This window comes from Amblyraja radiata, chromosome 9 (genome assembly GCF_010909765.2).
Source record: "Amblyraja radiata isolate CabotCenter1 chromosome 9, sAmbRad1.1.pri, whole genome shotgun sequence".
Classification (NCBI taxonomy): Eukaryota; Metazoa; Chordata; class Chondrichthyes; order Rajiformes; family Rajidae; genus Amblyraja; species Amblyraja radiata.
In genome coordinates, this window is record NC_045964.1 from 18,109,565 (window position 1) to 18,124,049 (window position 14,485).

The 14,485-nt window shown below is 44.2% G+C and overlaps 1 protein-coding gene across 1 annotated transcript in view; it reads right to left on the reverse strand.

Moving 5' to 3' along the window:
• Positions 1–14,485, reverse strand: part of LOC116976832 (kunitz-type protease inhibitor 1-like) — a 77,758-nt gene that overhangs the window by 29,299 nt on the left and 33,974 nt on the right. Inside the window, exon 2 of the mRNA XM_033026804.1 lies at positions 1,120–1,271. Coding sequence (XP_032882695.1) covers positions 1,120–1,271 — 152 coding nt within the window. The remainder of the gene's footprint in view (positions 1–1,119; positions 1,272–14,485) is intronic.

Genomic DNA, 14,485 nt, shown 5'->3' on the forward strand with positions numbered 1-14,485 from the left:
ACGTGCAAACTGGTGGAACCGCATCTTATTTTCCGCTTGGGAAGCTGATAATCCAATGGTATACACATTGAAGTGTCCAACCAACAATACCACTCCCTTTTTCCCCCTCTCTTCTCTATGCCCCACTCTCTCAGGTCAGATAATCAGCTGCTCCTGAGTGGGCCTAAAACTAAGCGGAAGCTCAGAGGGGACCGTGCCTTTGCTGTGTCGGCACCCAAATTATGGAACGATCTGCCTCGCCACATTAAACAGGCCTCTTCTCTGTCTGTTTTTAAATCTCTTCTTAAAACACATCTCTTCTCCGTGGCCTTTGATACACAGTAAGATGTCGACTTTATTTGCTTGATTGGTTTCTTATTTTGATTGCTTATTGCATGGCTATTATTTTTACTCATGTTTTATGTCTTTTGATTTATTGTTGTATTTCATATGTGATTTATGCGCCTTATGTGAGCTGTTATGTTATGTTCTGTTATGTTGTCTGTTTATGATGTCTTGTTTTTTCTTCTGTACAGCACTTTGGTCAACATTGGTTGTCTTAAAGTGCTTAACAAATAAAGTTGGATTGGATTGGATTGGACTTGGATGTGCACCCTTTTCTCCCAATATTTCGCTCCACTTTCCCCATATCTTCCACCTAGGTCCCTTCCTCTGGCCTCACAATACTCATCCCTTCTATCCATATCTCTTAGTTTACATCTGAAAAGATCTTAAAAGTCTGAAGAAGGGTCTCGATCCATCCATATTCTCCAGAGATGCTGCCTGACCTGCTGAGTTACTCCAGCGTTTGTGTCTTTTTGTGTATTAACCAGCATTGTAGATCTTTGTTTCTACTTCTTCAGTTTTTTTTTGTCTTGTTCCCATCCCTGGTCAGTGTCCACCCATCTGACAAGCTCCCCCCGTTCTCCCCTCACCTGTATCGACCCATGGATTTTCCTGGCGCTGTCCCAGCCCACCTCTCTCTTTCCACCAGGCATTGTCCCACCCCACCTCTCACTAACTTGTCCCACCCTACTACAATCAGTCTGAAGGAGGGTTCCAGCTCCAAGCTTGTGATTGAAAAAATATCAACATTGTGTGGTTTGCCGCATTCATTGTGGGGACTTGGTGGGCACTTACTGTTATTTTCACTGAAGGGTCATCCTTGAGAAGAGCCCAGTCAAACCTGACGATATTAAAGTCGTCTCTGCTCTCCAACCCACTTAGAGTTACTTCCTCATTTGGCTGGACGATTCGGTCCCCTCCTGCTTTTGCCATGGGCAGTTTGTCACCTGGAAGAGAAAGATGAACGACATTAGGACAAGTAGAACCTGGTAAAATAGACACATTTGACCATATTTTGCTAATGTTAAGACAATTCATACATGCACACAATATTAGACAACAATGATATGGTGATGCTTGATCATTTCTACTTTTTGACAGGGAATTGGTTCAGCCTCTGGGATAACGTTCACTATTGAGTAGGGAATTTGTTCCAGATTCAGGGACAGTTTCTTCCCAGCTGTTATCAAGCAATTGAATTATCCTATCACGTCGCCTATTTCCTTCGCTCCATAGATGCTGCTGCACCCGCTGAGTTTCCCCAGCAATTTTGTGTACCTTCGATATTCCAGCATCTGCAGTTCCCTTTTTGAACACTAGAGTCCTGAACCACCATCTACCTGATTAGAGACCCTCAGACTATCTTTGATCGGACTTTACTGGCTTTAAACGTTATGCCCTGTATCATACACTGTGAATGGCTATTGTCAATCTATTAACTGGTTAGCACGCGACAAATGCTGTTCATTATATCTTGATACAGGTGACAATAAACTACTCAAACTCACAGCTCTTTGGCCTTTTGGCTAAATTCGGTTTTCTTCATTTAAAACTTCAATTCGCTTGTTGCCCAGTACATGACTCTTCAACACTACTGGTCTTCCATTTTTCTGGACTCGGTTTATTGTCTATTACTGGGATGTGTACTCCTACAAACTTGCCTCTCATTTGGCTCAACATCTCTAATCAGACAATACCAAGATAACTTGGTCTTCTTTGGAAAATTATTATTGATGCTCACTTGGTCTTCTTTAGAAAATTATTAATTTTTGGGTCTTCATAGTTTTGCATACTCTCAGCCTGTATTTCACCTCATGACTTACAAATTGATCTTGCTGCAGCTTGATTGTTAATTTTTTGTCAAATTTGATTTTTGCCAAATTATCCTGTCTTCTTTGCTAGTGTTTCGACCTGGTAGCGCAGTCCCATTAACCTTCACTCAAAAGCTTCAATGGTAATCACCTACAAGGATGGGTAACAAACCTTCCAGAACTGAAAGCTGGCAGTTTGAGGTCTGGCATCCTAAACGTGTGTATTCTCAAAGCAGTTGGCATTAGGATAACAACCACATAAATAACATCAAACAGCACCTGTCCATTTCCTCCACAGATGTTGCTTGACCCATTGAGTTCCTCCTGCAGATTGAGTTTCGATCAAACAAGTACTCCTTCCACCAGAATCAACAAAATCCAAGGCTGAGCCCCTCACTCTCAGTCAACTCACAGTGGCCAGCATTGACAGACATGCAGAGAGCGTGGGAGCACAGTGGAATTTTGGAAATCCCCAAATATTGGACCTTATCCACCACCTCATCTATTGTCACAAAACACTCTTCCCATATTCTGATGGGATGTTCATTGTTCACCTTGCTGGAAACATTTGTAAGTTTTATAGTAGTTGGGTTCGAAGGGCCAGATGGCGGTAGCCTGGACCCAGTTGATAGAACTCTCACCTCTGAGTCAGAAGATCTCAAGTTCATTCCTTAATTGTGACATGAGCACATAACCTAAATTGACACTGCTGAGGGAGTTGCAGAGGTTCTGGGATCGATCGTCTTTTGGATGAGAGGTTTAACCATGCCGTCTACATTCTCAGGTAGGCACAAATGATCCTACCGCACTATTTAATGATTGAGGCAATTATCTTCCAGTAGCCTGGCCAAAAATGACCCTGGCTATTGTTACATCTTGTTCATTCAAGACTCTCCTGGCTGATCTCCCTACATTTACCCTCTAATGACGGCAAAAGTCGGTTAACCTCCAATGACGCCAACAAGCATCCCATTCACCCAATGCTTGCAGTGGCTCCCCATCTATAAAGCAGCTCCTGCATTAAAATTCACATCCTCGTATTCAAATCCTAGGTCTTGTGTTCAAGAGGTGAATGAATTGAATTGAATCGGCCATCACACTATTCACCTGTTCACACGATCTATGTTATCCCACTTTCGCACAAGTTCTACGTTATCATTAGGAGCGAGTTACAGAAGCTAATTAACTGACAAACCCACACGTATTTAGTAAGTGTGAGGAAACCAGAGCACCTGGAGGAAATCCACATGGTCATAGAGAGAACAATCAAACTCCACACATCCGAGGACAGGATCGAACCCTTGTCGCTGGCGCTGTGAGGCAGCAGCACTACCAGCAGCAGATTCACCTATAAAGCCTTACTGCATCAGGATCACACACCTTCGAAGAGGAGCGCAAAAGTGTTTGGAACAGCGGTGTTTGCAAGACTGGGTCAATGACAGTGACTAATTGGAACAGAGGTCAACCACTTAAATGGTTATCTCATCTATGAGAGTTATTATATCCCACAGAACAAATATTTCCTGGCAGTGGAACGCAGCACTTATCAGGAGTTAGCAGCATTGCCATGTCGGATTATCAGAAATCAAAGGCCATTTTTAAAAACAAACCAAGATGTCTCACAATCTGCATTTTGATTACCATACTGAATCTTTGGAGTAGAGTATCTTAACCCAGCAATGGTTGAGATATGAGAATGGTTGATTTTAGTTTAGTTTAGAGATGCAGCGCGGAAACAGGCCCTTCAGCCCACCAAGTCCACGCTGAACAGCAAACCCTGTACTCGAGCACTATCTTACATTAGGGCCAATTTACAATCTTCACCGAAGCCTATTAACTTACTAACCTTTATGTCACCAGAGTATCTGGGGAAAACCCACTGCGTTTCCCTTCAGGTTTCCTAAGTGGGACAGGGGCATTACACTTCTACAATACATTGCTGAGGCTACATTTAGAGTAATGTTCAGTTTTGGTCATGCTGTTATGGGATAGATAATGTAAGCTGCAGCAAGTCCAGGGAAGATTTACAAGTATGTTGCCAGGTCTCCAAAGCCTGAGCGATAGGGAAAGATTGAACAGGCTATGACTTTAGTCTTTGGAATGCCGAAGGGGTGACCCTTATAGAGGGTATGCAAGACCATGAGGGTGTGGCACCTTCACGCCCTCGTTGGTTTTTCATACAGCCCGTCACCGCTGGCGACTCGCCAGCAGCCTCACGAGAAGGTCCAGCCATAAGAGCTGAATAACAACTCCAAGGTCAGACGCACTAATTGGCCTTATTTGCACACGGGTTATGATCGGTGAGAATGAAGGTAAAAAGGGCTTCTGTAATAAATGTCAGACAAGGTGTCTGGCTCAGCTAAGTGTCGTTTATTCTTTGATTTCTGTCGTGGGATTCAGTAGATCCTACAAGGGGATTAGATAGGATAAATCCACAGAGCCTTTACCCAGAGATGGGGAATAAAGAACCCGAGGAAATAGGTTTAAGGTGAGAGGCGAAAGATTTAATAAGGACATGAAGAGTACCTTTTTTTTACACAAAGAGAGGTGGGTGTATGGGATGTACTGCCAGAGGAGGTAGTTGAGACAGGTACTATCACTCCATTTAAGACATTTGGACAGGTACATGAATAGGATAGTTTTTAGAAGGATATGGGCCAAATGCAGGCTGTTGGGACTAGTGAGGATTGGGCATGTTGGTCAGAATAAGCATGTTGGGCTGAAGGGCCTGTTTCCATGCTGCATGACTCAATGACTCATTACATGCACATCTCTCTGAGGTATTATTAACAATGGTAGGAAAAATACAATGACTATTAGCTTCCATCTAATCAACTTTATTAAGGTAGCATACTTAACAGGGTACAACATCCCAAGTTTGTTCAAAGAAGCTTCATCAGATACATTTTGACACTAATGGCCAACAGAAAGATATGTCGGATGAGAAAGATTAGAAGAAGTTGGGGATGATGATGTGGGAGGAGAAAGGCAAGACAAAGGAAGAGAATTCCAGAACTTAGGGTGAAAGTAGTTGAAGGCATGGTTTCAAATTGTAAAGCATTGGAAACTGAGGATGCACTAGTGGCTGGAGCTAGAGGTGGACAGAAATTTCAGATGGTTGTATACCTAGAGGTAGCTGAGGGCGAAGCTACAGAGGAGATTAAAAAATAGAATGTTAAAAAACAATGTATGAAAGGACGTGGAGTTTGCATGGGTCTTGGTCATCTTCATTTAACACCAGATGCCAACATGAGGTGGACAAAATTGCTGGAGAAACTGAGCGGGTGAGGCAGCATCTATGGAGAGAAGGAATAGGCGATGTTTCAGGTCGAGACCCTTCTTCAGACATGAGGTGATCATCTTTGGCCTATAGAGTCATACAGCGTGGAAACAGGCCCTTTGGCCCAATTTACCCATGCTGACCACCACTAGTCCAACCTGCTTGCGTTTGGTCCATATACCTCCAACCTATCCTATCCATGTACCCGTCTAAATGTTTCTTAAACATTGCAATAGTACCTGCCTCAACTACCTTTGGCAGCTCGTTCCATACACCCACCGCCCTTTGTGTGAAAAAGTTGCCCTCAGATTTCTAGTCATTCTTTCCCCTCACCCACAAACCCATGTCCTCTGGTTCTCAATTCCCCTACTCTGGGTAAAAGGCTGTGTGTATTCATCCGATCTATTCCTCTCATCATCTTATACAGCTCCATAAGATCACCCCTCATCCTCATGCGCTCCAGGGATAAAGTCCTAGCCTGCTTAACCTCTCCCTATACCCCAGGTGCTCGAGTCCTGGCAACATCCTCATAAATCTTTATGTAGGGCATTGACCCAATGCTGTAACTTTCCTACCAGATTCAGGTTATAGAATTCATGGCAAAATTCGAAAAGCAACTAGAGTTGACCAGCAACCTTACAAATATTCATCCTTCAGCCAAAATTGTTAAACAGCTTATCTGGTAATGCATTAATCAGCCAAATGCAGGAATACAGCTCAGCTACATCCTCATCAATTGTAGAGTTTACAACAAGAGTGCCGAAATTAAGGCCTCCAAAAGCAACCGTACAATAGAAAAGAGAATGACTGGGGAAATAAAGAGAAAAGCCTGTAGCTATAAAATTAAGACACAAAGAACTACAGATGCTGGAATCTTGTGTGCAGCAAATTGTGTATAGACTGTCGCAAAGTCATTTCAGTAATCATGGGATCCTTGATCTTTCAAAAATCAAATTAGTGGAAAATATTTTGGGGATGACTTACATGAACAACTAGGGTGCAGGCTAAGAATACCTATGTAGTGATAATGTAAATAGTTGATGAGTAATTGCATTGTAAAAGATCCTCTGGGGAGAGAGATCAACCTGATAAAATTCCACCTTCAAATTTTGGAGACACAAGGTAATCAACCAGGGACACAATCCTTGAACTTGTCTGGGTCTCCTCCACTGTCAGAGTGAGTCCCAGCGCAAAAACAGCACCTCATATTTTGCTAAGGAACTCACACCCCAGCGGTATGAATATTGACTTCTCCAACTGCAAGTAACCCTTGCTTTTCCTTCTCTCCACCCCCCCTCCCCCCCCCTTCCTAGTTCTCCAGCCAGTCTGACTGTCCCCCTGGTTAAATTTCATCCCTGTTTGCTTCCTTGTCACCTTCTCCTAGCTAACAATGATCTATTCTCCATCTTTCTTGAAATTTCCTTGAATCAAAGGGGACCCCCTTTGATGTCTCATTTTAACACCTCACACATCCTTATCTCTGTGTCTCCCTGTCCCCTGACTCTCACTGGAGAAGGGTCTCGACCTGAAATGTCACCCTTTCCTTCTATCCAGAGATGCTGCCTGTCCCGCTGAATTACTCCAGCATTTTGTGTCTATCTTTGTGGTGAAAATGACAACCGTTTGTAAGTGATATTCCAAACTGCTCAACAAATAGACATTTATTTCAGAAATACAAACTTCACAAGCGAAGTGATGAACCTGAGGCCATCTCAGGTGATTAAAGATAGTGTTTAAATCAATAGGTTTATACCATTGCTGAAGTATATCTATGCACAGCAAAACAAAAAAACTGTTGACGGGACCCAATGGCTCCAGCAGCATCTGTGGAGGTCATTTCACCCGTTTTGGGTTGTGACACTTCGGGTTGTGACCTTGCACTAATCCTGTTGCAGCCTCGAACACCGACTACCCATTTCCCTCCACAGTTGCGACATGACCCACTGAGTTCTTCCTGCTCCAGATTTCCTCATCTGCAGTCCCTTGCATCTTTATCTTTGCATCTGTTTATCTATCTTTGTGATCATGTTGTGAACTTGTTGGGCAGGAGATTCATGTGGAGTGCCAATTTGGTAATAGTGTAACATCAACACTTACTGGAACATAGTTTGGAGGAGTGGTTGAATCATTTAGCTTTCACTGTATGTACACTGTGTCTCAATGTATTTATGAAGACATTACAAAGTGGTGATGAGATATTCTCCAGTTTTTTTTTCTTTGGAATTAAGTGCATTGACTCTGCTGAAGCGCCAAAACTGATTTTTCCACAGAGCTTTCTTGCAATCACTCATGGAATTTTTGTCGACTGTAATCTCTGCATTTTTTGACAAAGGCACATCATGCAACGGTGGCCTTAACATTGTTGCAATGGCCAACATATCCCTCACAGCTTAGTTGAGCCAAGAGCTTCATTGCCAAAAGGAAGGTCTGCGGCATGCAAGACGAAGGGCAGGCAAGCAGGCAAAAACAATATCAATTTGCAATTCAAAACTATAAAAGAAAATTTGTAGTGTTTCTATGGCATGAAATATTCGGTACTTCGGTACATGTGACAATAAACGATACTGAACTGCAAGGGCAATTTTGTTTTTTAGTTTTGGGGCTACTGGGTGGAAACAGGCCCATCGGCCCACTGAGCCTACACTGACCATCCATCACCTGTACCCTAGTTCTATGCTCTCCCACTTTCACATCCTACACACACTAGGGACAATTTACAAAGCCATTCACCTACAAACCTGTACGTCTTTGGAGTGTGGGATGAAACTATAGCACCCGGGGAAAACACATGCGGTCACAGGGACAACGTACAAACTACAGACAGCACCCGTGGTTAAGATCAAACCTGGGTCTCTGGCGCTGTAGGGCAGCAACTCTAGCACTGCGCCACCATGCTGCCCTCTTACTCGAAGCATCTTGACTTGTCATCTAACAGTTTGCAATGATATACATTTTTTATATTTCAATTTGATGATTGTTAATCAACACTTTCCTCAAAAGCTTTAGCCAGATACTGTTGATGAAAAGCACTGTCACACTGAAAACCTACTCTGGTTAGGTCTTATAGATATTAGTACGTGGAGTGCATAGTCCAACACAACAGACAGCAAAATCTGCCACGCATCATGGCAACAAATTATAAAAGCAGGACTAATTTAATTGGAAAGAGTTGGCAAGAGAACTGAAGTTAGTCTGGAAGAATGATTTCAGCACTGATGTTACAAAGCCACTTCTTGATGCATCAAGTTTAGTTTAGTTTAGTTTAGAGATACAGTGTGGAAACAGGCCCTTCAGCCACCCGAGCCTGCAAACCCCGCATATTAACACTACCCTACACACACTAGGGACAATTTACATTTATACCAAGCCAATTAACCTACAAGCCTGTACGTCTTTGGAGTGTGAGAAGGGAACCAAAGATCTTGGAGAAAACCCACGGTCATGTACAAACTCCGTACAGACAGCACCTGTAGTTTGGATCAAACCCGCGTCTCTGGCGCTGAAAGCGCTGTAAGGCAGCAACTCTACCGCTGCGCCACCGTGCACCCATAAGAGTCAAGAGTGTTTTATTGTCATATGTACTGACTGCAGAACCATGAAATTCCTGCCTGTTGCAGCTTACCAGGCCAGTACATGCAATAACATAGAGATAATATATAATAATCAAAATATAATAAATTAATAACTGCAATATTATGTAACCGTAATAGTACAAATAACGTAAGTCCTTCGAAGATCATAGTTGTTAAGGTTAATGTTGTGCAGTGGTCTAGAGTTTGAAGGTTGCTAGGTAGAACCTGTTCTTGAACATGATGCCTCGTTTTTTCAGCCTCCTGTATCTTCTCCCCGATGGTAGCAGCAAGATGGGAGCGTGGGAGGTGATGTGTTTCCTGAATGGCCTTTATAATGGCTCTGCCTCCAGTAGATCCCCTCGATGGTGGGGAGGTCAATACATCACATTAACCAGGCAATGTTCACCAACCTCTGGAATTTTCCATGTTCCTGGGCATTCGAGTTGCCGAAACAGTCAGCATACTATCCACCGCACACCTATATGCACACTGCCCTGTACAGTTTTTCAAAGATATACACGCCCAGGAACTTTAGTTTAGTTTCGATATACAGCGTGGAAACTGGCCCTTCGGCCCAATGAGTCCGCGCCGACCAGCGATCACCTGCACACTAGCACCATCCTACAGACTAGGAACTACTTTTTTTACGGAAGCCAATTAACCTACAAACCTGCACGGCATTGGAATGCAAGAGGAAACCGGAGCACCCGGAGAAAACCCACGCGGGCACAGGGAAAACATGCAAACTCTCTGGATACAGCACCCGTAGTCAAGATCGAACACGGATCTCTGGCACTGTAAGGTAGCAACTCTAACGCTGCACAGCCGTGCTGAACCAACAGCTAACAGCTAACTTGTTGCTGTTAACCCCCGCCCCTTTGATGAAAACAGGTTTGTGAATCCTCAGCTTTCCTGTCCAAAAGTCAGCTCCCTGGTCTTACTAACGCTGAGAGCAAGATTATTATTCTGGCACCATTCAATCAAATTTTCATTCTCTTTCCTATACTCTGACTCATCATTACTCATTATTCATCCAACGATGATGGTATCGTCGGCAAATTTAAAGATGCCACTGGAGCAGTGTCTGACTACAAGGTTGTGAATATCGAGAGGAGAGCATGGGGACTGAGCATACTGCCCTGAGGTGTTCTTGTGTTGATGGTTAGCCAGGAGGAAGCCTCCTTGCAATTCCTACTGATCAAGTTCTGCTGATGAGGAAGCCGAGAATCCAATTACACAGGGATGAGCAGAGAACCTGTTCTCTGTGTTTTAAGATAAGCTTGGAAGAGTTGCTGGTGTTGGACACCGAGCTGTGGTTGGTGTTCAACAGAGGACGTATTCTTATTGCCCAAGTGCTCCAGTGCAGAGTGGAGAGCCAGCAAGATCTGTTGTGATGGGAGGCAAATTTTAGTAGGTCCAGGTCCTCTACTTCCTGAGAAGATTGCTGAGAGTCGCTATGTCAGAGAGGATTCTCTTGAATGTCTGGAGATGTACAGTGGAGACAATATTGACTGGTTGCATCACGGCCTGGTGCGGCAACTTGAATGCTCAGGAGTGAAGAAGACTGCAAAAAGTTGTGAACACTGCCCAGTCCATCACAGGTACTGACCTCCCCATCATCCAAGAGATGTGTGTGTGTGTGTGTGTGTGTGTGTGTGTGTGTGTGTGTGTGTGTGTGTGTGTGTGTGTGTGTGTGTGTGTGTGTGTGTGTGTGTGTATACACACACACGTGTATATACACACACACACACACGTATATATATACACACACACACGTGTATATATACACACACATATATATACACACACACACATATATATATACACACACACATATATACACACACATACCTGTATATAAATACACATATATACACACACACACACACACACACACACACACACACACACACACACACACACACACACACACACACACACACACACACACACAACTTTTTTTTGTTAACATTTTGTTAACAGTAAACATTTCAGGCTTGAGATCAGTATTGAATTACGTACAAATTGTGAAGAAGCACTTGAAACCAAGAAAGCCCACCACTTTTTACCATGCAGATTCTTTACCATGAGATGATCCCATAGCACTGCCTGCTACAGTGGTATCTCAGATATGTGGGAAATATGGGAAACCATTCCTCACAGTAGAAGCTAACAATTGACTACAGGAGTTCCATGTTGAACACCACCACAAATGCTCTTAAGCCGACACCGCATGCGCTGATATTGAAAGCAAAAACATATGATCCATGCATTCCGTGTGCATTTTCTAGTCACCGACCGGGTCTGAAATGGCAGATGAGACCCAGCAAGGTTAAGCGTTGAAGAGGATCAATGAATTAACATCGAAAGGATAAAGACAGAATTTGACCAGAGCACAGAGGCAGAATTGAAACTCTGGCACACTGGTCACAATGTTAGCAGGGTTGCAATGTGTGGATTACAGTGGTGGACCTACTACTCCGAGAGAAAGATCAGCAGCCAAACTTCATATAGAAACATTGACCACCCTTTTGACTCCACCGAGTCTGAAGTAGGGTCCCGACCAGAAATGTCAGCTGACTCTTCCTCCACAGATGCTGCCTCACTTGCCAGGTCCCTCCAGCACTTTGTGTTCTGCTCAACATTCCAGCATCTGCAGGTCCTCATGTTTACTTTGTCTCCACTGATGCACTAGACTCGCTGAGATCTTCAAGAAGCTTTTTCTTTCCTCCAGATTCCTGCATCTGCTGTCTCTTGTGTCGCCTACATGCGGAATCTACAGGAAGTCTATCTGAACATGCAATCTCTGCGGCTATGGTTGTGTTGCTTTAAGCCTGTGTTTTATATGGACTTCTGTTGCCACCCTCACTCACCGAAGCTTCCAGACTTTCAGTTTGGTGAAGCCACCAGAATAAATTGTCAATAGACACAAAATGCTGGAGTAACAGGCAGCGTCTCTGGAGAGAAGGAATGGGTGATGTATCGCGTTGGTACCCATAGAAACATAGAAAATAAGTGCAGGAGTAGGCCATTCAGCCCTTCGAGCCTGCACCGCCATTCATATGATCATGGCTGATCATCCAACTCAGTATCCTGTACCTGCCTTCTCTCCATACCCCCTGATCCCTTTAGCCACAAGGGCCACATCTAACTCCCTCTTCTGATCCGGAGGAGGCGCTGTCCTGAACGGCTGCCTGTCCTGCAGCTGTCCGTTTTTCCCCCTTCTTTTTTATTATTTTTAGTTCCTTAAGTGTAGTCAGGGGGTCTAAATCTTTTATGTGTGGGGGGTGGTGGGGGGGAAGGGGGAAACTGCTTTTCTAAGTCCCTACCTGGTCGGAGGGGTTGCCTTCCTCCGAGCAGCGTCTTCGACCTGTCCTCGCGGCCTACCAGCGGGTCCTGGAGCGACGTTTCCCTGAGGGGACCTGGCCAGAACATCGGCGTTGGCGGCGGCGCAGAACGTCGGCATTGGCGGCGGCGCAGAACATCGGCTTTGGCGGCGGCGCAGCGCTGGAGCGCTATTGCGGAGCGGGCGATGCCTTTCCTGGGTCGCCGCGCTGGGACTCCAGTATGCTTGGTACCGCTGAGGAAAACATCGTGGAGCCGCGGTTCTGCGGAGCGGCCAGCTGCGACGTTGAACTTACATCTCGCCGAGATCACCAGTGTGCGAAGCTCCGTCTGGCGTGGTCTGTTGGCTTGGAAGCCGCAGGCTCCGGTGGGAAGGCGGCCGTTCCTGGCACCCCAAGCCGCTGGGGGTTCTCCCAACGCCGGAGTACCATCACCCGGCGAGAACATCGGGCGCCGTGGCGGCGACTGTGGAGGCCTCAATAGGCCCGACTATGGGTGGACAAGAGGATGGGGACTGGACTTTGTGCCTTCCCCCACAGTGGGAATCACTGTGGGGGGATGTTTTGGTATTGAATTTCTTTATGAATACTGTGTTGTATTTTTATTAGTGTGCTGCAAGGACATCAGAATTTCCCCTGAATAAGGGGATTAATAAAGTAATCAATCAATCAATCTTAAATATAGCCAATGAACTGGCCTCAACTACTTTCTGTGGCAGAGAATTCCAGAGATTCATCACTCTCTATGTGAAAAATGTTTTTCTCATCTCGGTCCTAAAAGACTTCCCCTTATCCTTAAAACTGATTGTTTGAAGACCCTTCTTCAAACTGATGATAAATCATAATTAACAAACTTATTATTTTTATTGACCTGGATCATAGAACAAGCATAGAACAGTGCAGCACACGAACAGGCCCTTCATTCCAGTGGTCATGCCAAACATAATGCCAATTAAACTAATCTCTCCTTAGCCTGCATATGATCCATATCCCTCCATATCCATGTGCCTATGCAGGAGTCCATTTTCGTATCTGCCTCTTCCACCACCCCTGGTAGCATGTTCTGGGCACCCACCACTCTTTGTGTAAAAACCCTTGACCTGCACGAGTCCTTTAAACCTTGCCCCTATTGCATTACTTGTTTGATTTTGTACGACACTTTGCATTGTAGTTAAACAGAATAATACATGGGCAACAAAGAAGTAAAGGCTGAGACTAACATGAGATTTGAAACTTTACGACTAAAGTACACCAAGTTCATGGTGCCGATCTCAGTATAAACAAGTAGGAAATTTAATGAGACAAACCAGACTCACTGGAAAAATAGCTTGTTATGACAAGACCCAGGAAATGCTGAGTGCATATTTGGAGGTGGGGAGAAATATTTTCCATACTATCAACATTGAAGATATCAGTCAACAAACGCCCATATCTGTGGTGTGTCTGAACCTGTAAATTTGGAAATGTATATTATACTATTATTCCATTTAAGGGGAAAAGGGTAATGGGCCTGTCCCACTTAGGCGATTTTTGTAGGCAACTACAGGCGACTAGTTTGTCGCCACATGTTCGCTGGGAGTAGTCTCCTCAGTCGTGTGGTTTCTTTCTGGTCACCGCTAAATTTTCAACATGTTGAAAATTTTTCGGCGACAGTGGGTTTGATGCCAATGAGCGTGGCTTGACTTCTCCTGACGTAGGTGCTGACGTAGGTTGTCGCCGGTTTTTCGATGATCTGTTCCGACTATGACAGTCGCCGGCAGTTGCCTAAAAAAATCGGCAAGTGGGACAGGCCCATCATGGTTTTGATGAGTCTTGGTGTTTATACAATTCATCATACTATATTCAGAGAATTAAAATAGCACATAAAGCAATAGCAAGAAGCTTTGCTTACTGACAAAGATCTCAATTCATTAGCGTAAATATAGGATTTGCTAAAAATGTCCAAATAACATTTGCAGCTCGATAAGACTTTGGTTAGGCCGCATTTGGAGTAGGGGCGTTTAAGATGCTTTTAGATAGGCACATGGAAGTGCAAGAAGTAGAGGGGATATGGATCATGTAGATGAGATCAGTTTATCTTGATCAGTTTAACATGTTAGAACATAAAACATAAAATAACACAGTACAGTACAGGAACGTGCCCTTCGGCCCACA